The sequence below is a fragment of the Phasianus colchicus genome, chromosome 2 (assembly GCF_987193195.1).
Source record: "Phasianus colchicus chromosome 2, bPhaCol1.hap1.1, whole genome shotgun sequence".
Taxonomy (NCBI): Eukaryota; Metazoa; Chordata; class Aves; order Galliformes; family Phasianidae; genus Phasianus; species Phasianus colchicus.
Window position 1 is genome coordinate 87,788,988 of NC_143437.1, and position 21,252 is coordinate 87,810,239.

Sequence of the window (21,252 nt, forward strand, 5' to 3'; positions counted from 1 at the left end):
ACCACACACACAAAGTCTTTGTCTAAAATGTTAATGTATTGATTAAAAAACTACAAGTGAAACATAATATTCATACTATGAATTCAAATTGAAGCTTCATCAGCGCTCTTTCAGATACTTAAAAAAGAAAAGGTATTTTAAGGCCAAGTTCTTATTTCGTTTCAGCACTTCCCGGATCTCCTACCCAATGTACCCTATTTAAAATTGTTGGCTAACACACAAGTTTTCAAAGTCTCACTCGAACGAGGCCAGTAGAGACGAACATCACAATTAAACAAAAGCAATCACCGTCCCACTACAAACCCAAACCAATCCAACACCGCCACTGTCTAAGGTAAGTGCTAAAAAATTCAGTGCTAATTTGTTTTTCAGCAAGAATAATGGCCATCTTTCTTCACAGCTGTGCCAAGTCAATAAAGAAATGCCCTTTTCATGACATCAAAAAAATAACCTTGTTTAAGCAAGGCACATTATACACTGTGTTTCAAGCCTACACTAATTACCAACAAACTGTGTTTTGACTGTTTTCACTTTCTCTTAATAACTTATTTTGGTCACACTTCATTTCAGTAAGATCCAAAGGAAAACAAGTAATTTCCACTTTCATTTATTGACTTAAAGTTGTGAAAAGTAATGTGCAAAGATGTGAAATAGTCCTTCAAAACAATATGAGAAAACTACAGTCACTGTTGAACTAGATGGCAGTCTTTGCAATTCACATGCACCTCACAAAATGCACTGACAAGTTTCCATAATTTTCACAGAAATGTGTCATGATAATTAATTTAAAATATAAAATTAAGTTTTATTCTTCAAGGTCACTGGTTAAAGGAAGAAGGAATATATTTCTATATGTACCAGAGCTGATTGGCCTTTCTTTCTTATCATTAAATTAGAAAAAAAAAAATTAACAACAAACCCACCATAAAACAGGATAACAAACACTTACTGACATATCTTACCATTTGCTTTTCCTCTAATTCTGCTCTTCCTTTTCTTCCATGTTTTCCCAACTCCATTTCCCAGAGGGAAAAAAAACAAATCAATCGATTCTAATATGGAGAGCAGACGTGATTGAGGCTGCTTACATGTTAGATGTCACTGTACTTTTGAAGTTGGGAGAGAGGAGTCTCAGGCAGCACTGGTGGTGATTTCTGGTCAGCGTGTGTTTCCATTTATAGCCGTCAAAAGTTCACAAATAGAACTGTGAAGAGAGGGCAGGCAGCTGCCTCTGATAACAATAAATGTGGTTTTGGCACCACAGCAATTTGTTCAGGAGGGATTTTGGTTGCTGGCCCCATTTGCTCCCTGTTTACCCTCTCTCCCCTACGGTAGTCTCACCTTTAAAAAGCCCATGGAAATGAAGAGCTGAAGAATAGCTATGTCTCAGTAGCACTAACTTTTATTCATGGAGGTTATTAAGCAAGTAAAATGACAAATATGATAACTGTATGTGTTATGCAGAGACAGAAAGTGTACCGAACAATATTTTGAAATGGTGCTTATTGATCTTTCTTTGAAAGTGTTTGGGACTGAGCCACCCTAGCGTGTTCATGCAGAGTATGCTCATCACATCAGGACGTGGTACCTCGGATTTTGGAAATGCAGGTAGGTTTCAGTGTGTCCAGCATAAGGTGGTTGCACCTGAGTCTGGCTCAGGGCAGGGAAGCCAAGAGGAACAACTGCAGAAGAGAAGCACATCGTGATGTAATTCACAACTTTTTATAAAACTGGCATTTGAGTGCCTCACTAAATCCATAGCAGAGGCAAGACACTTGGTTCCCTTCTCCTCCTCATGGCACATCAGTAAAAGATTCTTCTTTTAACAACAAATAAATATAAACCTTTTCCATCAATCATTTTCCAATTGCCTGTGTGGAAATGACAGCCAGAGCCAGGCACACTCCTTTCCACCCTGCTTGTTTCCTGACAGGCGCTGTACTCACGCGGCCTTTGGAGCCTTGGATAGGAAGAAGAGACAGCTCAAGCAGTCAACGCAACAGCCCCTACAGCTTACATATGAATAGCTAAGAAAACAAACAAAAAAGGTAACTTACAGCCCTCCTGCTCTGAAATTGTGCGCAGAACGAAGCAAAAGTTGCAGCGGTGACAATTGTTTTTCTTTTCTCTCTCTTTTACCTTTGTTTTCAGAAGCGTTAAGGCAGCCAGCAGCAGTGAGAGCAGGAAAGCACAACAAAGAGCCAGCCAAACCTACATGGGCTGCATTAATCAGAGGGAATAAATACATGCTTGATGTCACAGGAGTAAAAATACGCCCCGCTGAGTCTCCTGGAAATGCCGGGATGAAGGGAACAAGAGGTGACACAATACACCTTACGAAAGCCATCATGCTTGTCTGCTCCTCGGCAGAAATGCAAACTATCAAGAAGTTCGTATCTCCAAAATTTTCTCTTTGCAGCTCAATCTTATCTTTGTGGCGAGGGACAAGCATAATGTCTACGCACCACTTAATCTCATCCAAATCTGTTATGTTGCTCTGTTGTAAAGGGGCAAATTTGTCCCTAAGGCATTAAATGAACCCCTCCAGGGAGCAGCACCCGTAATTAAGCACAGGCAGGAAGGTAGTCCCTGTTTTCTCCCTGGTCTTTCCCTAACCAGAGCCTTCTCAGCCAAGTGGATGGGAAAACTCTACCACCCTATGACCACCATTCCCTACAGCACACAGAAAACCAACAGTACCTCCACTATTGTTAATCTGTCCATTTGTGGCAGTTTTCCATCACTGGCAAGGACAAGGGCATCTCAAATGGAAGAACTCAGCCAGTTGTGCTCAGCTGGCTCTTCAGAACTGTTACAGGTGCCTGGAGTTCCACATCCTCCACAGCCCTCTCCACTTCCACAGTCTTTCACTGTTTTCCTGTATCAGTTCACCTGTGTGGACATCAAAAGCAACCACAACAGAACAACCCAAGGAAGTGGCTCTGAAGTGACTACTCATAGCAATTCCATCATGAGATCTCCAGATGAGAGCAGTCAGTCTTACAGTGGTTGCTTTTTTTTTTTTTTTTTTTTCCCTAATCATTGCTGCAACAAGTTTCTAACAGTCCACACAAGAAAAAAATTAATGCCTTCTCTTTCACTGTTTGCTACAATCTGAACAGAGAGTTTCATAAGAAAAAAAAAGTGAAAATTAAAATACTGGGATAGGGAAGGACCTAACTGATCCATATCTAGTGATTGGTAACTTGTACCTTGTGCACTGCAGATGGTCCAAATACTAGTGAGGTGGAGCAGACTGCATCGGTGATGGGAATAGGAGCAAAAAGCTGAGCATACAACAAAACACAGCACCAATTTTATGCCATCAGGAAGCACTGGATGCAGGGCTGTTCCATGGCCTGGATGCTGCTGCACAAGGAACACAGAAAGGCTGACACCCTGCTATCTGCTACACCTGATGCAGCATGGGGCTTCAGCATTAAATCTGGAAGAAGACCATGGTCTACAAGAAATAATATAAAATAATGATGGGATTATATTTTTTATTCCTACATGGGAATAATGGTAATTTCACTCTGAGGACCTTCTAAGACACTGTTAGTAACTTTTTACTTCCTGTTTTACTTCTCAGTGGCAAACACAGTAAACAGGTGCTGAGTAGAACGCATGTACAGATGTCGCCTAAATGACCGTGTTATTTTCAATGATTCCTTTGTACTGCAGCCACTGCTCTCTCAGCACCTGTTTTTCTTCTCAGAGAGGACCTAACAGGAGGCCAAGAGACAGGAGAGGCTTGTGGGTTTTTTTGTCAGAAGAAACCACTGAAAATCCAAAATAGTAGCACTGTGTAAATAAAGAATTGAAGCAGATGTGCCCGCTTAATCTCTTGTTCTCAGAAAAGGACACAGGTGACCATCATCACCTCCGTGTGCCGCTCTGAGCTGTGCTGTCATTCACACAGCTACTGTAGGTTTGGGGTGGGTTTTTTTTCGGTTTGCACATTTTCATTTCCAGCCTGTCCGTGCTGCAGCCCTGGACTGCCAGCAAGAACAGCCCACATAACAGCCCACAGTGTTCCCATAAGCATTCAGCAATTAGATGCATTAATTCTGCCCTTGACATGCTCAATCCTGCTAGACACAGCTCAAAGACACCTCCCTAAGATACATGTCTCAGGTAAAAAAAAAAAAAAAAAAAAAAGCTAACCCTGCAGTTACCTCAGCAATAAGTTCTGAGGTCTGATCTGGACAGGTGGCTTCTGCCATGTGCTTACACCAACAAATTCCAAAAAGTTAAAAGAATAAAAACAGCCTCAGGTAGGCTCTCCCTGCCTTGCAGCTATCGGTCGAGCAGAGCGAATGTGCAGAGCTCTCCATCTCTGCTCAGGTGCCACCCCGCTGCCCTCCCCATGATCCCCAGCCCGTCCCACATGGCACCAACACAGCACTGTGGGTGGGAAGGGCCCACAGCGACCATCTCGTGCACCTGCTGCTGTGGGCAGGGACACCTCCCAGCTGGGCAGGTTGCCCAAAGCTTCGTGATGCACTCATCCCAAGAAGCACCAAGACTCAGCTCATGGTTTGCTGGGAAGCCGTGGACAAAGGCCGCTTACCTCAGAGGCGGCTGGGCACCCAGGGCAGGAGCCGGTCCTGGCAGCAGCAGGCCCACGTTCCTGTACAGCACCCACAGCTGCCGCCGTCACTCCCGGCCCTCCCTGCTCACTCTGTAAATACTCACAGAGCAGGATAGCAGGCGTGGACAGTGGGAAATGTTACGTGCACAGCAAGGCTCTGCCTTATGTGTGAGGAAGCAGCCTGACATATTGAGTGCAAAGAGCTGGGGACTCCCAGGAAAATTTTCTCCTGAAAGCCTGAACACATTTGAGGATAAAAAGAGAAATGTATTTTTTAACATTAAGGTAAACTGAGTCTGAGAGGCCTGAGCCTGCTATATTCCAGCAATCCATATGATTTCATTGGAAGGTATATTTCAATAGATGTATCACCGAAAAACCCCCTCCCCATACTTGGTGGTACTGCTCGCCATGCCGTCCTGCATAGCCAGAAACAAACAAATAGCATTGACAGCATGTGGCTAACCAAACACACAGGAAAGCACTACATGCTGACTTAGACATCTCACAGCTGGGAACAAGAAGCCCCTAAGGAAAGCCAGTGCTCACTGTGTAGGCAGCAATGAGCATTCTTCAGGTGCGTCCAAGCTGGCACCGGGAAGCCATGAGCAGGATATGAGCTGTCCTTAAGAAACCAACTCCCACCACACCTTGCTTTCACCATCTGTCTCTGCCCACTCTTATCAAACACAAAGCCTCGAAAGTGACATTACTCAGTGCTGATAAGCACTGCTCTCACCCCCACCTGCATCCCTTCTTTGTAGAACAAAAGTGAAATGTCATTACCTGCTCCAGCACCTCCCATGGAAGAGACCAGAACATTTTGCTTAAGAAAAGCCTCAAATGTGTAGGCAAGGCTTTGGTTTTCTGGGGTGGCATATTCACCCACAAAACTATTTGATCAAAGTAAGCCATTCATTTGCCCAGGTACTTCTGTCATTTTCTACAATACATTTGTGAACTTTTTTTTTTTTTTTGCCCACAGAGACTGTTACCAACAAAAACTTACATCAGAATTCTCCATGCCGCAGTAGGAAATCTGCCTTTAAAATAAACCTGGTCAAAAAGATGATAGATCCAAGTGTAAAAAGTTTTCTAAATACTGACAGCAACTCATTAAGAGCATCTTATTTTAATAGCAAAAGTTTTGATTTCCACAGCCATAGGAGGAATCCAAAAACCAATGCACGCAGTCTTGCCATTTTGCCAGTCACTAAAACTACAACAATTAAAATCCTTAACAATTAAAATCCTTACTAAAACATGATCCAGCACATGAGAAATGACCTAGCATAGCCCCTCTCACTCTCTCAAGCATTTTGGAAAGTAACTTACTACCAAATATTTTTTAATATAATTTCTAATATTGACATCACCTAAACTAATTCAAATTGGAATGTTCATGCAAATAATACAGGTTTTATTATTAGTGTTTGTTTTGTAAATGAATGAAAATTAGTTTAATACTCCTACTGCTGACAAATTATCTTCAATTAAAATGCTGATGCACAGAAAAATGAAAAAAGCTGTAAGTGGATGAGCTGAAAGTGAGAAAAATCTTGATATGCTGCTATTGTGCACCTATGTTTTCAAAATAAAGTACCCATTTTCTCTGTGGGAAATATCGACCTAACCAAGCGATAGCTGTACTCTCCTGGAAACTTCCTAATTCCTGTAAAGACAGCTAACAGCACTCACTTCAAGTCATATATGAATGATCATCTCAGAAATCATCCAGAATATGAATAAAGAACGAGGATCTACCAGGTCATTGAGCTGTGTAGTACTGTATTATTTTTACAGAAGAAGAAATTGTGTACAAATAGTAAACACCATCAAAGCACACTTTATGCACATTAAAGGAAGTCCTTACAACCCAACCCAGCAGGACAAGATGTCACCTCTGAGTTACGGCAGCATCGCAGAGCCCCCGAGAAAGATTCCTAAAGGTTATCTGTAGGTTCCTTAAAAGAAGTTAGAAATCTAAAAGGCAGTGAAAAAGAATCAAAGTGTTCAACAATTGTACGTGAATATTTATTCTTCAATGCTCATCTCCTATACATATTTTCACATGGAATTCTGGAATATTGCAATAAGGCAAATTTAAGGTGTTCTGCATATATGCAAGTCAGGAGGAGAAATAATACATTAGGGGTAAGAAATTGCTTCTCAGTTCACTCACAGACACATAGCTGTGTAAGATGATTTCTTCATTTATGAGATCTCATAAAAACTAACTTGCAGATGCTACTCAAATCCGATGTACATTTGTGTTACCAATATATACTCGGAGAAACTATTCTTTATTACACTTTAATGAAATATAGAATTGCAATGTAAATAACATTTCTATGTGGGGGGAAAAAAAAGCCAGCACTATTTATAAGACAGAAAACATTTTTTTATTCTTATAGAAAACAACATTAAAAGGGACAGTTCAAAGGAACTTGCAGGTAGACAAAGAGGTAAGCTATAGAGACACAAAATGGACAGAAGATTTGAAATATATATATATACACATATATACACAATGGTTTCAACCATGTTTCCAGATGAGTAGAAAATTATCTGTTGTTTCCATCACTGCTTTTAGCTGCTACAGAACGCACTTACAGGAGGGTGTTGCAGCATGTGGGGACATTCACACCACCCCACGCAGAGCACGCTGCTTCAAGCACTCAGGTTCTGGCCAAAGGAGAATTCAAAGCAACCAGACACAAACACGGGTTGTGCTCCCCTCGCCCCAGTTCAAATCCATCCTCTGTTACAGTTTTACCTACAAGTAAGGCATAGCGGTTCCAGTACTACATTAAATACTGTTGAACAATTGGAAAAAAATAAATAATCATCACAAACTCTTTCCAAAAGTACCAAAAAAGTACTTTATTAGGGAGGATAAAAAGCGCTGTTCAGACAGTCTGAGTAGGTGCGGCATTCTGTGCCATCAGGCTCCTCCATCTCAAAGTCATCTGGATCTGGGGGCAGCTGGTCAGTATCTTCATCAGAGGTTGAAGGGCGCGTGAGGATTATTCGAGGTATCTTTAGGAAGATGCAAAAGATTGCAGAGAAAATGAGTAAGATCAAAACCAAGGAAGAGTTTAAAATTGGTATTATGAAGGTACAGGCAATGAGCAAGAATATATAAGAGATGTAACACCACAAGGCTTTCTGAGGGGCGAACTGTTCTAGGCCAACAACTGCAGTGATAGTTAAAGCAAAATTCAGATAAACTGCGTTTTCTTCTCATTAGCTAACTTCTAAAAAGCTTCTATAGAAAGGAAATTTGTCTGTTTTAAAACAATCTTTTATATAAGTATGAAAATATGAAAACTACACACACATATAACTTTATAAAATCTATACACTTCAAAGCAATACAAATTAAAAATAACAAATTTTAATAATAAAAGAGAAAACAGTAAGTTCATGCACCTAACGAGCAAATAATAATATGTAATAAACTGTCTCCCTTGCCAGTAGTCAGAAAATTTTCAAGAAAGGCAGTAGTTCTTATGTATCTGTTATCCTGTTCCATTTCTTCAGACCTTCTAAGAGCACTTAATGTTGACACCATAAAACTCAATCATTGATGCATTATTTCCTTGCCATACACCACTTGATTTGGGAAATGACACATGCACAGAGATCCACCATCTGCACAGGACCTGGCACCCAGCTCACAGGCAGCCACACCACACATAGGCACCAAAATACCAACGTCAAGCTGGATTCTCACATATCATAAATGCAAACCAATTTTAAAACCAGCCATATTTTTCAGTTACATTCCCATTTCTATTGAACACTCTATATCTCCTTTTTCTTTTTTTCCTTCCTTTCTTCCTTCTTTTGCTTAGACTAAGGAGGACACATTACTGGAAGCATTAAATAACCCTCTATAGATCAGAAGTACTGGGAAATTTTACTTCTGCCATGGCACACCTGACAGCATTTACAAGATCTCCACCCACTGGACATTTCTCTTGATATGTTCATTGCTAACAGATGTTTCTTCCTTAGTGACAGCCAGCTGCTTTGTGCTACAGCAAATGCATATCCTGTATGGATAGGTATATATCCTATACGTACAGGTGGGTGTACTGAGTCATACTGCAGAATTCTACCACCTCAAAAAACAGAGATGAGGCCCATGCCTTATCTAAAGTTACTTACAGTGATAGCCAGCACCAGCCCTTGTACTTCACTAAGAGAGCTCTTCTTTAAATATTCTGTCTCCTGAAAAATGCTTTTTGCACGCTACTTTCAAATACTACTATGGGACAAAGTCTTACACTCACAAAGTGGATTTGATTTACGTTTCTTCACAAAGAAAAAAGGAAAAAAAAAACCAACAACAACCAATGTCAGTGAGGCCTAACTCTAAAAATTTAAACTAGTGACATGAAGTTCTTGTAGGTATCCCACTCTGCGACCATCATCATACACATACACACAGAGTTTTGATATGGCTCGAAGATCTTTTGGAGACTGTTTTTTAGGACACTCTGACATATTCTTCATTTTAGAGATCATTCATTTGAGGTATCATAAAAAATTGTCTTATTTTTCTTTTAGTTAACTAAATCTGAAAGAAACATAAATCCAAGACTAACAGTATTGCCACTGGAGGAATGAATCCCACAGGATGTTCAAGTTCTGGCATGAAATCACCTTTCGCATCTCTCCATGTGTTTGTTCAATACACTGCAAGCTGCATTTAGGCTTTCACAACTTCCCTGAAAACTTACCTCATTTCTTTAATAACACTCCCTTTGCTACACCCACAGTTGAAACATGTGGTCTGCAGACCGCACACCTGTAGAGCCTAAGCTAAAGCTGAGCCCTTGGAAAGCATCCCATCCCCACCTTGGAAAGCAACAGACTATGATATCTTGTTAGACATCCACCTTCCCACTGGTTCATGCTTGTGCAACACTGCTGTGGAACCTGTACTGATGGCATTCATTAAACAAGCAGCATTAGAGGAAGTCTTCCATCTAGTCTTTCACCCTGCTGTGTGTAAAAAGAAACTGGTGCCAAATGATCGATCAACTTTCTGTGGTGGAGACTTCTCAGCCTAAAAAAGGCTGCAAGGGCTGGAAATCTGTGCTCCCAAGAGGAGAGAATAGAACTGGCTCATCACTAATCCACTGCAACTCCTGAATCCTCCAGGCAGATGACAGCTCTCACATACACTCACCTAATGTTGTTTCAGAAACACATCACTGAGTTTCTACAACAAACCAAATTTTCTGGTCCTGGCACAATCGTCTCCTCCATCTCTCTCTGCTTTCTGCACATCTCATCCCCTTTACTACTCTCTGTCTGAAACCCCACACTAACCTTAACCATTCCCAAACCCTAGCTGTTCTCTTCTCAGTGGCTAATTGACCTGATAGGATTTGGAGGAGCCCAGATTTCCTCACAACTACATCGTTAGCAGTAATAGGTCCTGGCTGTGAGCGGTGACACCTATGCAATTGAAGACTGGAAGCAAACTCAGCTAAGAAACAGAGTTTGCTTTTTTCCAAGATTAGTTGCAGTGAAAGGAAACGCAAACCTCTACATCTAGCATCAAAAGTTATTGATTCATGACCTTAAAAAACAACAACAACAAAACAGATATAAGAAACCTCCATCATATTGTAACCAGTTTGAGTTTTCCATCTTCTCCCAGCTGTTCCCTAGGAATCCACAGCTCTCCACCTCTACCTTCACATTCCCCCTGGCTGCAGCAAAATCATGACCTAAGCTTTATCTACTTCCTTTCAATTCCAGTTCTGATTTGTTACTTTAAAAGCAAAACAAAACAAAAAGAAAAAGCAGAGTAGGATAACTCAACAACTATATTTTCATTGTATTTCTTTGCCTTTAGTACAATCCTTTTTTCACACTCAGTGCTTCTTTTCCCGGAATCCCAGTGGGATTCCTTATGCGCTTGCTTTCAGGTTTCTGCATTTTATCTTCACTAATCACAGCTTCACCCTATTTAACTGGTAAGCTTTGCTTCTAGAATTTTTTGTTGTTGTTGTTTTTTTTTTTCAGACAGGAGAACACATTTCACACACACAAAAATGTCACAGTAAAAATGAAGCAAACTGTCTCCAGTGCCCATTACAGACAGTTCAAGACACCGATTTATAATGGGAACAAAGAAAACCTTTCCAGCATGGGCTGCTGAACTCTAAAGTCGCCTGCCTAAAGAAGGCGTGTCATTTCCATCTTCCACCAGTAATTCTTCAGAAAATGTTAATCTTGGTGTAGGAGGACAGTTTAAGCAGGATTCTGCAGTGTTCCATTGTTTTACCCCATTAGTTTTACCACACAGTGCCTGAGCTTGCTCAAAATATTTCTGTTGAAATTGCAGAGTCCTCCTACTCACTTTCCATCATCAACTCATTATTATTAATTTGAATTATCAATTCAAAACCATAAGTGTTGGGTGGTAGTTTGGTTGTTTTTTTTTTCAGAAAAAAATGTATAATTATTTTAAACCAATTACTGTTTTCCATTTCCCCTTTAAAAACATTTTCTGTGCCTAAAAAGTAAATTTGAAAAGGGACACATTCTGCATCAAAACCAATGTATTCACTATAGGAATTTCTTTTGTTGCCCTGTTAGCATCTTTCTTAGTCTAAATAGCACTTTACAACATAAACACTAGGACTTAAAACACTAAAAAGGGATGCATTTTATTTTTATTCATAATCGGTCATCAGTAAAAATCAAATTATTTCAGACACTCATTTTATGGACTTATTATCCTCCATTGAAAGTTAGAGTCCTTCAACTGAAACACGGTCCACTACAACAAGCATTGAAACAAATCAGTCTAAATAAGTCAGGTCAATCGATCTGCAGTGTTGGTTGCAAGAATTAATTCATTTTGACACAGGAGAGGAATAAATATGCAACTGGCTATGATGTTTCAGTTGCAAGTATCTCCTTAAAGCTGAGAGCGATGGCACAAAGGCAGCCATTGGGGAAAGCCAGAGTACACAAGGAAGATCCCAAATTTGAAGAATAGGGATTAGAAAAGCATTTAGATTGGTCTTTTGGAAGAAAAATCAGACTTAGTTTTGACTCTAGTTCAAGCAGATGACTATTTAATATTCCATAGCTAGAAAACAACTTTAATAGGTATGTATGCCTAATTCAGCTTCCCATATCTAAATCGTACATATACTAGAATTTTGATTGACACCAGTGCTAAGACTATTATTTGGACACTTCAGCTAGTGAAACAAGAGAAAAAAAATCTACACAGTCGAGAGCATTTATAGGGATTTATATAAACATGAATCACGTTGTGATTTCGTACTTCATTTTATTATTTTTTCATCACTGGTGATGGCAATAGTACTTTAGGTTTCAACAAAGAGAAATTCAAGATTCTCACCAAACAATGAAAACTTGTCCTTGCTAGATGCAAAAGACTGAAGTTGAAAATGACTGTATTTGAAAAAGGAACTGCCTAAATCAAGTTTCCTTCCTTGACCTGAAAGGAGGAGGGCATTCAGTCATGCCTAAATTATGTTGCATACAGTGGAACTTTCAATAAAAAGTTTAAAAAGATGCCAAAGTATACCCAACAAGAAAAGAAGAGAATGAACTGATCGTTTTATCCAGGGTTCAGACAAAAGTGATATCTACTGTTCTTTTTAATAAAAGTTTTGTCAATAAAGACAGGGACAGTACATAACAGCAGCCTTCTCCCCAAAAGAAAACAGAGAGAAAATATAAGTTAGAGATGAAGAAAGAGGTTTAATGAAACTGTGGTGTATTTGTTATTAAGAAGTAATTTCCCTTTCCAGGGGGAAGCAGAAAAGGTAGGAGGAATGTGCAGAGGAGGATGACACAGTTCATCCTTGCCCCTTGAGCAGCTACAGCACTTGTGAGCACAGCTGAAGCCTTGCATAGGAGCTTTGGAGCTATAATCTTGTAGGCACTGTCTCGATCCTGACAGCAGTAGTGGTGGGAGCCCTGAGCTGATGTTGATGAGGAGCTCATTCTTCCTCCCTGAGCTGGTCATTATTGTCAAGCTCTCCTTTGTGATTTGATGCCAGATCTGTTGCAGCCTAGCACGATTTCATACAGGCTTAATGTGCTCAGCAAGTGCTCGCTCCAGGTGCTGTCTCCTGGAATGTACTCTGTGGGATTAATATCTTTTAGAGGCTGTGATTAAAATCGGGTATTTTCTTCACTTATTATTGGGGTAGCAAAAATATGCTTTCAACTTTATTTAATCAGTTTCTCAGTGAGTATTACATACACTATTTGGAACATCATATTTAGAGCAAAGTTCCTTCCTCTTTTTTGCCAGGCAGTTTTGTATCTACCATAGGAGGGGCACTAAGCAAGGAAGGTGGAGTTCAGTTGAATTACTTGGAGTTTCCCAGAAAATCCTAGATTTAAATGACACTCATATCTGGTGAACTATATGAAAAAATATCTAAAGGAATTCATGGGGCAGTTATACTAAGAATTAAACTGAACTATTAGATTAAAACATTTAAAGGATTTAATATATTTCCAAGTGTCAAAAGTATAGACATTGTTATGATGTTTATAGTCCCAGAAACAGATCAGAGAAGACAACATGATAACACACATCACTAGGTGCAAAAAGATGCTGAAATCTGTCAACAGTCTCCATTCAGTGTCAGATAAAGCTGACTGAAAAGTTTAGCCAGGGCTTGAATGAAAATATTTTGATGGAGAAAAACTGTGCAGAACTGGTTCAGTGTTTGAGTGGAAAGCAGGATATAGGTACTGTGAGCAGAAGACAGAAAAATTGAGAACTGAAAATAAACATCTCAGAACCAAGCAACATTCCTTCTCTTAAAGTCAACATGGGGCACTACTTGCAATATTTGGTCATCTGTATCACTGATTTTTAATTTCTCAAAGTTAGACACCTCCTCTACAAAGACAGGCTGAGAGAGCTGAGCTTGTTCAGCCTGGAAAAAAGAAGGCTGCAGGATACAAAGGTGCAGCCTTTCAGTACCTAAAGGGAGCCTTAAAAAAGGAGGGGAATCAACTCTTTGAAAGGGTAGATAACTGCAGGACAAGGGGAAACAGTTTTCAGTTGAGGGAGGGAAGATTTCGGTTGGATGTCAGGGGGAAGTTCTTTACTATGAGAGTGGTGAGGTACTGGAACAGGCTGCCCAGGGAGGTTGTGGATGCCCCATTCCTGGAGGTGTTCAAGGCCAGATTGGATGGGGCCCTGGGCAGCCTGGTCTAGTATTAAATGGGGAGGTTGGTGGCCCTGCATGTGGCAGGGGGTTTGGAGATTCATGATCCTTGAGGTCGCTCCCAACATTGGCCATTCTGTGATTCTGTGATAGGCACACAGTATTTTACAGACAGGCTTCATGTGGATAGTTGTGGTTCTAATCTGCTACATTTTGATGCACATTTGTATTTTAAGATTACCGTTTTAAAATCCAAAGACTCGGTTTAAGCTCAGTTAAAATATTTTTATTTTCATATTCACATACTAGAAAAAGTAAAATAAACAGATTCCATATTTTTGAGGTGTGATTAATGTAACTGAATCAAGTCTTAACGCACAGAATGTCAAAAAATGCGTAGCTGTAATTAAAGTTCTGGGGTTCTACATTTCTATAAAATAATTGTAAGTTAAAACAAAGGCAATTCTGTTTTTCCCTTTGCAAAACAATGGCTCTGAGTGAAAGAAGTTTTCATTACCTGGACAATGAATTACTGCTCATTCACATAGTCATAAAATTCTTAAACCTGGCAGGATTTGAACTTGGATTTGGCTGGACTAGTTAAGAAGTAAAATGAACCTTTTAAAAGACCTGTAAACAACTAAACCCATGAAGAACAGAGAATAAACCTTAATGTGGCAGAGGCATCATCTCTTGTAATGTCAGAGTGGAAGGCTTGAAGATAGAATGGAAAATGGCAGCAAATGGCTAGAGGGCCATGGCTGGCAAATGAGAGACAGCAATATTACCACAGATAACATATGTGAAAAGGATGTTTGGGATGTTTATTAACATCCAGTAAAAATAAATAGATAAAGACAGATTCCCTGCTGGAGGGCTGGAAGCAGCGATGACATGGAAGAGTGGGAGAAAGAGGCACTGCAACAGCTCATCCAGCATACAGTTCAGCTGTTGCAGGAAAAATAACAGAAGCCCTTGACTTCTTTGTCACTGTGATTTTCTCCTATCTTTCCTTGGAGTAAGTGCACTCAGTTTCTCTTGAAACATAGAAATACAAAGGAAACAAACTTTCCTTGATTCCTAGGGAAGGAGAAGATTCTGTCATGTTTTAATGATCTGCTGCCATTTGTTAATCTGAATTGTGCAAAGCGTGTTTTCCATAAGCAGCAAGCACTGCAAACACCTTCCAGATAACAGTTACTTAGGATGAAGATGAATTTCACCAGAGTAAAGCCAGAGGGAGATGAGACACTGACCAGTTCCCTGAGTCAGCAGGATGCTGCTGAAAAGCCCGTAATCCATAAGACTGACATGTCCTGCTCTAGGCTAAAAGGCAGTAATATACACAATTTTGCTACAGCACAAAGATGTTGATAAAAAACAGAAACACCAACTTTTCTCCAGAGAAGAATTTGCAAACTCGTTCATTTTGACAGCTGAAACATCTTCAGCCAGTTGGCTGCCTCTGGGTGCTTTGCTCTGAGATTACCACCATAGTCTTGTCTGTCTGCTCCTCCCTTTGCAGCTGAAGGGCTCTGGGGAGAGGCAGGAAAACTTGCTGCATTGTTTTACCAAGAGGAATACAAGAAATGATCATTTCCTTTCTTTGGCTAAATACACTAAAAGCCAGGCAACTTCTACAAAAGATTCAGGTCACTAGCACTGTACGAATCAGCCCTACCGACATCAATTGCTCTAACTGGAAGCCTCATGTTTCCTGCCATGTTGGTTAAGACCATACAGAAATAGCTATCAAGTACAGCTGGATCAAAAAAAAAAAAAAAACAGAAAAAAAAAAAAAAGAAAATGATGGAAGCATTTCAATTGTAAAATAAAACTAGTCTAAATGTTTCACAAGATGATGTTGAACCAGAAGCTGCAAATAAAAAATTTATTTAAGCAACTAAGTAAAGAAGCAACCTTTATTAGTGCATCTTAAAGACAAAAGACAAAAACATAGAGGAAAATAGATCTTTGATTGGAGTCTTTTTTATATAACGTGAACTTTTGTTTCTCACCATTAGTTGAGTTGTGAGTGGTATTGCTAGAAAAGGACAAAAAAGGCTGGGAGAAGAGGAATCAAGCAAAGCATTCCTCTGGCATTTGCTGCAAGAGACACAGTTGCTGCTGCCTGAGACTTAATTCTCAGTACAAGTGGGATGCTTTTTGACCTTATAATTCAAATATCTTCATCCTATTGTATCTTCCTAGTAAAACTTGAATTTCAGATGTGCAGGCAGATGACTGAGTGCAGCAGGTCTTTAGATAGCTTAACTTTTTACTGAATCACATAAAAATGGATCAGAATTCTAAAAAACACTTTGGAGTCTCAGCCATTTCTTTTAGAGATGTTTAAGGTAGGGGTAACGTTGTCTGACACCAGCTAAAATATGGGCAAGCAGTCTTAGCCTGCAATGTAAGCTCCTCTTAAAGCAAAAGCATAAAAAACGAGCACCTGTAGGTAGCAGCTCAATCTCTCCTTTCTAAAAGAGGAGCCCTGGGGACGATGCTCTTTCCATCAGTTAGAATCCTGGCAACAAATTAAGGTGATGGGAATAGACATCACTATTAATGCTTCCAAACCACAGTGGTTCGTATGGTCTGATCTGCTATGCTGGTGCTTGACCAGGAGCTGAGCACTTCCAGAAGTTGAATTCTGGCTGCAGTGACAACCACCAGGGACACATGGCAGGGTCACTGATCATTGGTACGCGCTCTCCTTTGACTCAGCCTGTCAAAAGTTTTGTGCCAGTCTTTACTATCTTTACTAGATAGAATTAATGACAGACAACATGCAGTTGTTTAGCAGGATTTGTTACTTGCTGTGGTCATTGTACTTACTGTTATGACATGGTTTAATGTCTGGAAAGGGCTGCCTTTAGATGAAGCTTCAGTAGGACCAGCATCATGTGTGTTGGGTTCTGAAATTAGGGATCCCTTTAAAAACAAAGCAGCAGAAATGCATTGTTTATTCCAAACGCTGTTCAAGGAAAGCAAGTCCCTCCCTCTCAGGTGATTGTACAAACACCTAACCTTTTTGTTACATATGGCTGCACAACAAAAGCAAATAAATTTGCAATTCTTGTTCCCTATCTACTGAACACACTGTATATTTGAACTGCTGAAATGGTCAGTTCAAGAATAAGAATGTATAACACAACATATCATAGTCAAAATACCAGATTCCTGCAATTCACCTGAATTAATTAATTCCTTCTTGTCTCCCACATATACTAAGTCAGGTCTTTGAATAGATGAATAATTCTGCCATCTTGTGGGAGACAGAGAAAACAACTATTTGTAGGACAGCTGACTGAACAGTATGGAATGTATTTCTCCTTTTTTTTTTTTTGACCTCCATCATTAACAGACATTAGTAGATAGTATATTTCAAGTAACTCCAAAAATAATAATGAATTGCAACCTCACAGAGGAACCTGAGCAAATCTGTTGATTTTTAAGGTATCTATCAAAAACTGTTCAGAAGTTAAAGGTACAATAACTAGAAATCTTGACTTTTTCCTTATGATCTATTGATGTTAAATGAATAATAAGTTACTTCATTTCTCCCTCATCTTATTTAAAATAAAATAAAAAAATAGATATGAATAATCCATTTCTAAAAAGGAAAAGGTAAAATGATCCAGAATTTTATCAGGACGTGAGGGTCAAACTCAAAATCTATCTTTCCCACCTGGTGAAAATCAAAGAGCAGGCCAGAGTGCAGAAAAAAATGTGATCAGAAAAGATGGGGAGTGGAGCTGCCAGAGAGACACATTTATTACTTGGCACTGTAAGCCTCCTCCAACAGTGGAGTTACTCTGAGCTGTTCTCTCCTGACCAAAAATTACCTTGGAGAAGCAAGCAGACATAGTTTGTACTTATTTGTAAGACCTGCAATAAGCTCATCTAGTATAACTAATGCAATGCCATAAGAAAGTTTCTAAACACAATTGCATGTGTGCTTACCAAGGCCACTATTCTCTTTTACAAATCAGCCATTAAAGTGAATAATATTTTGTTTAGCACATTGAACATAAAGATCAGAAAACCAGAATGTAATAAAAAGGAATATCAAGAGTTAATATCATTCTAGCTTCTTTACAACAGACATAAGTCATTCTGAAAGTAATGCCTTCTATTAGTTTCCATGGAAACTGCAAGAGATACAAAAGAACACAATCACACTATTTGATAGTGCAAATTCTCAGCTACAAAACACTATTTTTCAACATAGTCACCACCATCAGCTATGCAATTTCTCCAGTGATGATTAAGAGCCTTCATGTTGCATTCATAAAAATCTGCACAAGGGGAGGTGACCCACAGTTTCACAGCTGCTATGATGGCGTTGTTGCTAGGAAAATGTTACCCAGACAGTTCATCTTTCATTGGCCTGGACAGATTGAAGCCAGAAGGCACCAAATCCGGACTATACAGTAATACAGTCCAGCCAAGATTAGCAATGTGCTCCACAGTCTTCAAACTGGTATGGGGTCTGGTGTTACCAGGCTGCAAGAGAAAGGTGGTCTTCTTCTCTTGCCTGACTCTGAAAGCTTGATCCTTCAGCTTAATTAGCATCATGATGTAGTGGTTAGAGTTGATGGTCTGAGTTCCAGGAAATCCAGAAGGATCACTCCTTTACTATTGCAAAAGACAGTAGATACCCATCACTTCCCCTGCCGCGTACTACATCTTGCACTTTTTCTTTAATAGGAAACTGTCATCTTCAGCCTCATATTGGTTCAGTAGTTCCTGACAAACTTGCGTACAGTATTCTTTCTATTCCTGTGTGAGCATTCATGGGACCCATCTGTTGCAAACTCTGCAATATCCAATGTTGCCACCATACTGAAGCCAATATCCAGTTCTGTATACAGTTCCCTGGTCAAAATCTGCCAGATAAGTTGATAAAGGATGTTCATTTTGTGGCGTGACAGCTCTGCACGGCCATCCAGAACATGGCTTGTCTTTTGCATCATTTATGTCACTGTTGGAATGCACCACCCATCACCTCACTGTGCCCACATCCCTATTTCGTCTCCATAAACATTCAGTAAGAGTTGATGCATGTCAGTGGGTGCAAAGTTTCCCATGTGGAGGAATTCAGTGACACACCTTTGCTTCATATGCACTTCCATGTCTGATGCCTTTTTGTCAGAGTGCCTCTCTGCTGCCATCTGTCACATGGCAAAAAATGTAACAGAATGTTGGCAGGAAGGTTCAGTCTTTACTGTCACCCCACCAACATCCACCTCTGATGTTGTGAGCCAACGTAATAAAATAGGAGGCATTATTTTCAGAGTAGCCCTTATAATAATTTGGGAAGTATCTGAAAAGCTAAGTCTAAATCTAGATCTCCAGCTCCCATATCTGATTGCTTTGAATTAAAGCTTACAACAAGAGAACACACACTACATTTATAAACAAAACAGCTACCTCTGCCGCTCTTTCTCCTGCTTGCATCCCAGCCACATCTGCTGGACAATCTTTTGGTAGTCGTGTAATCAAAATTCCCTGGTAACAAAAGAACACATTTCAAACCTCTTACGGTTTCTTCTATTGTTCTTGGTTGTAAAAAGCAAATGGGAAGCGATTAATTTTCATGTGTTGTTCTGCTGCCTCTATTTTCTAAAGTAGAAACTAGAGTCTTAGAGCATTAACAGGCAAAAAGGCTTTCATGATTGACTATGCACACAACAATGCACAAAAGTCATTAATTGTTTACACCATGCCATGGGGGACAGAGTAGGAAACAAGGATTTATTTAAATGATAATTGAGAAGATGCAAAAAAAAAAAAAACACAGTTCTCTTAAATCAAGTTAGCTCCTAGGAATGAGCAAATAAGATGGCAGAGGCAAGCGGATTGCAAACAGAGTGACACAGGTAAAAAGTGGGTATTGGACAACGGTGTTCCAGCCATGTGGTTGTCTTTGGAAAATCATTTTTGGGAAAATCAGGTTTTCTCTTCAAAAGTCACTCCTCCAGAAGCTTCCCCATCAAAATCAACTGTCAGCTTTTGCTTTGAGAAATAAGTTGCCCAGGTTTCCCCATGTCAACTCTATTACTACGACAACCTCAGAAAGCAAACAACAAAACATTATCTAAATAAATAAATGAATAAATAAATAAAAATAAACTGCTTATCAGTCTCTTTCTAACAAGTACTAGATAAATGTTGAGTAATGAAATGCACCTCATCATTGTCTTTATATGGAGATGAGCCCTTTCCACCAGCAATGCTAATACCAAGACTGCCCATTTGACTGCACACAGTAATGGTTATCTGGAAAAGAATTATAGTTGATAAGTGGCCGGATTAATAAAAACATTGCCTATTAATTACACAAGCAATGAAAATCTAGCTCCCATTCTGAACACCAACAGTTTTACCCATATAAAGCTTAGCCTAGAGAGAAATTGTGCTATTCTTCAATACCAGCACACGCAAAGCTAGCCTTTACTTTCCTATAACTACAAGAATGCATTATTCCTAAAATTCAGGTTTTCACATGCCAAAACTTTACAAGGCTGTTTACTGAATGCATTTTGTTTTGTCCACAGAGTCTTCAGCCTGAAAACTCTTCACCCTCTGGAGAACTGCAGACCGACCCACTTAGCTCATAAAACCCACCAATTTACTGAGCATTCATGATGGCAACAACACTAGCATACATTAGGAGCAAAAAGTAGATATTTTTGTGTATGTTTATGAAAAAACTTTTCTTTGAATCGTCCCTCATCTACAGTCTGAATTATTTACTCCACTCTTTTGAGAGCAAGTAATTGAATTTGAGCACTATTATTGTAGCTTCATCAAACAGACTTTCCATGAGTGTGTTGCTCGGTCAGAAGACTCAACAGTAACCTTAAAATACCAATATTTAAATATTTTTTAAAGCAGCATACATTGTAATCCATCTAGCTACTCTCTGCTTATCCTGCCAGTATTGGCAAAAATTCAGTACAGCTGCTCAGTAACTTAGATGAATTTTTGAATTTGTATAATGTAAAGCAAAGGCCACGTAAATTACTTTCACATTCTGAAGACAGTTTATATTCAAGAATTATTCCCATAAGTTATCAATTTTTATTTAATATATAGCAATTCTTGTTACTTAATAACATGAAAATTGCTAAAACCACTATCAGGCTAAACACAAGGAATATTTTGCTGCAGAGTAGCTGACCCTGAACGTAAATCACATTTCAACTCATCACATAAGAAAAATGATTTTACTTTCACTGGTTTGGTTCATCTCTCTAAGACATTTCAGGCTTGAATAATTTCTGTATTTGATAGTTAAGAATATTTCAACACAGCTGTGTTTTGAAAATCGACAAATGTGCAGTTACTCTTGCATATATAACGTAGTTGTTTGACATTGCTGATTTTAAAAAGTCATGTAAACACCCTGTCAGTCAAACAAAAAACACTGCCAAATTTACCTGCGCACCAAAG

The 21,252-nt window shown here is 39.4% G+C and overlaps 2 protein-coding genes across 2 annotated transcripts in view; both read right to left on the minus strand.

Moving 5' to 3' along the window:
* MLIP (muscular LMNA interacting protein) overlaps window positions 1-5,618 on the minus strand; it is a 104,888-nt gene extending 99,270 nt beyond the window's left edge. Inside the window, exons 1-2 of the mRNA XM_090136151.1 lie at window positions 5,604-5,618; window positions 4,574-4,684 (exon numbers count right to left, since the gene is read on the minus strand). Of these exons, the coding sequence (XP_089992277.1) occupies window positions 4,574-4,684; window positions 5,604-5,618 (126 nt within the window). The remainder of the gene's footprint in view (window positions 1-4,573; window positions 4,685-5,603) is intronic.
* Window positions 5,619-6,932: 1,314 nt separating this feature from the next.
* Window positions 6,933-21,252, minus strand: part of LRRC1 (leucine rich repeat containing 1) — an 89,522-nt gene continuing 75,202 nt past the window's right edge. Inside the window, exons 16-19 of the mRNA XM_090136272.1 lie at window positions 19,987-20,076; window positions 19,228-19,305; window positions 16,630-16,725; window positions 6,933-7,633 (exon numbers count right to left, since the gene is read on the minus strand). Of these exons, the coding sequence (XP_089992398.1) occupies window positions 7,481-7,633; window positions 16,630-16,725; window positions 19,228-19,305; window positions 19,987-20,076 (417 nt within the window). The 3' untranslated portion in view covers window positions 6,933-7,480. The remainder of the gene's footprint in view (window positions 7,634-16,629; window positions 16,726-19,227; window positions 19,306-19,986; window positions 20,077-21,252) is intronic.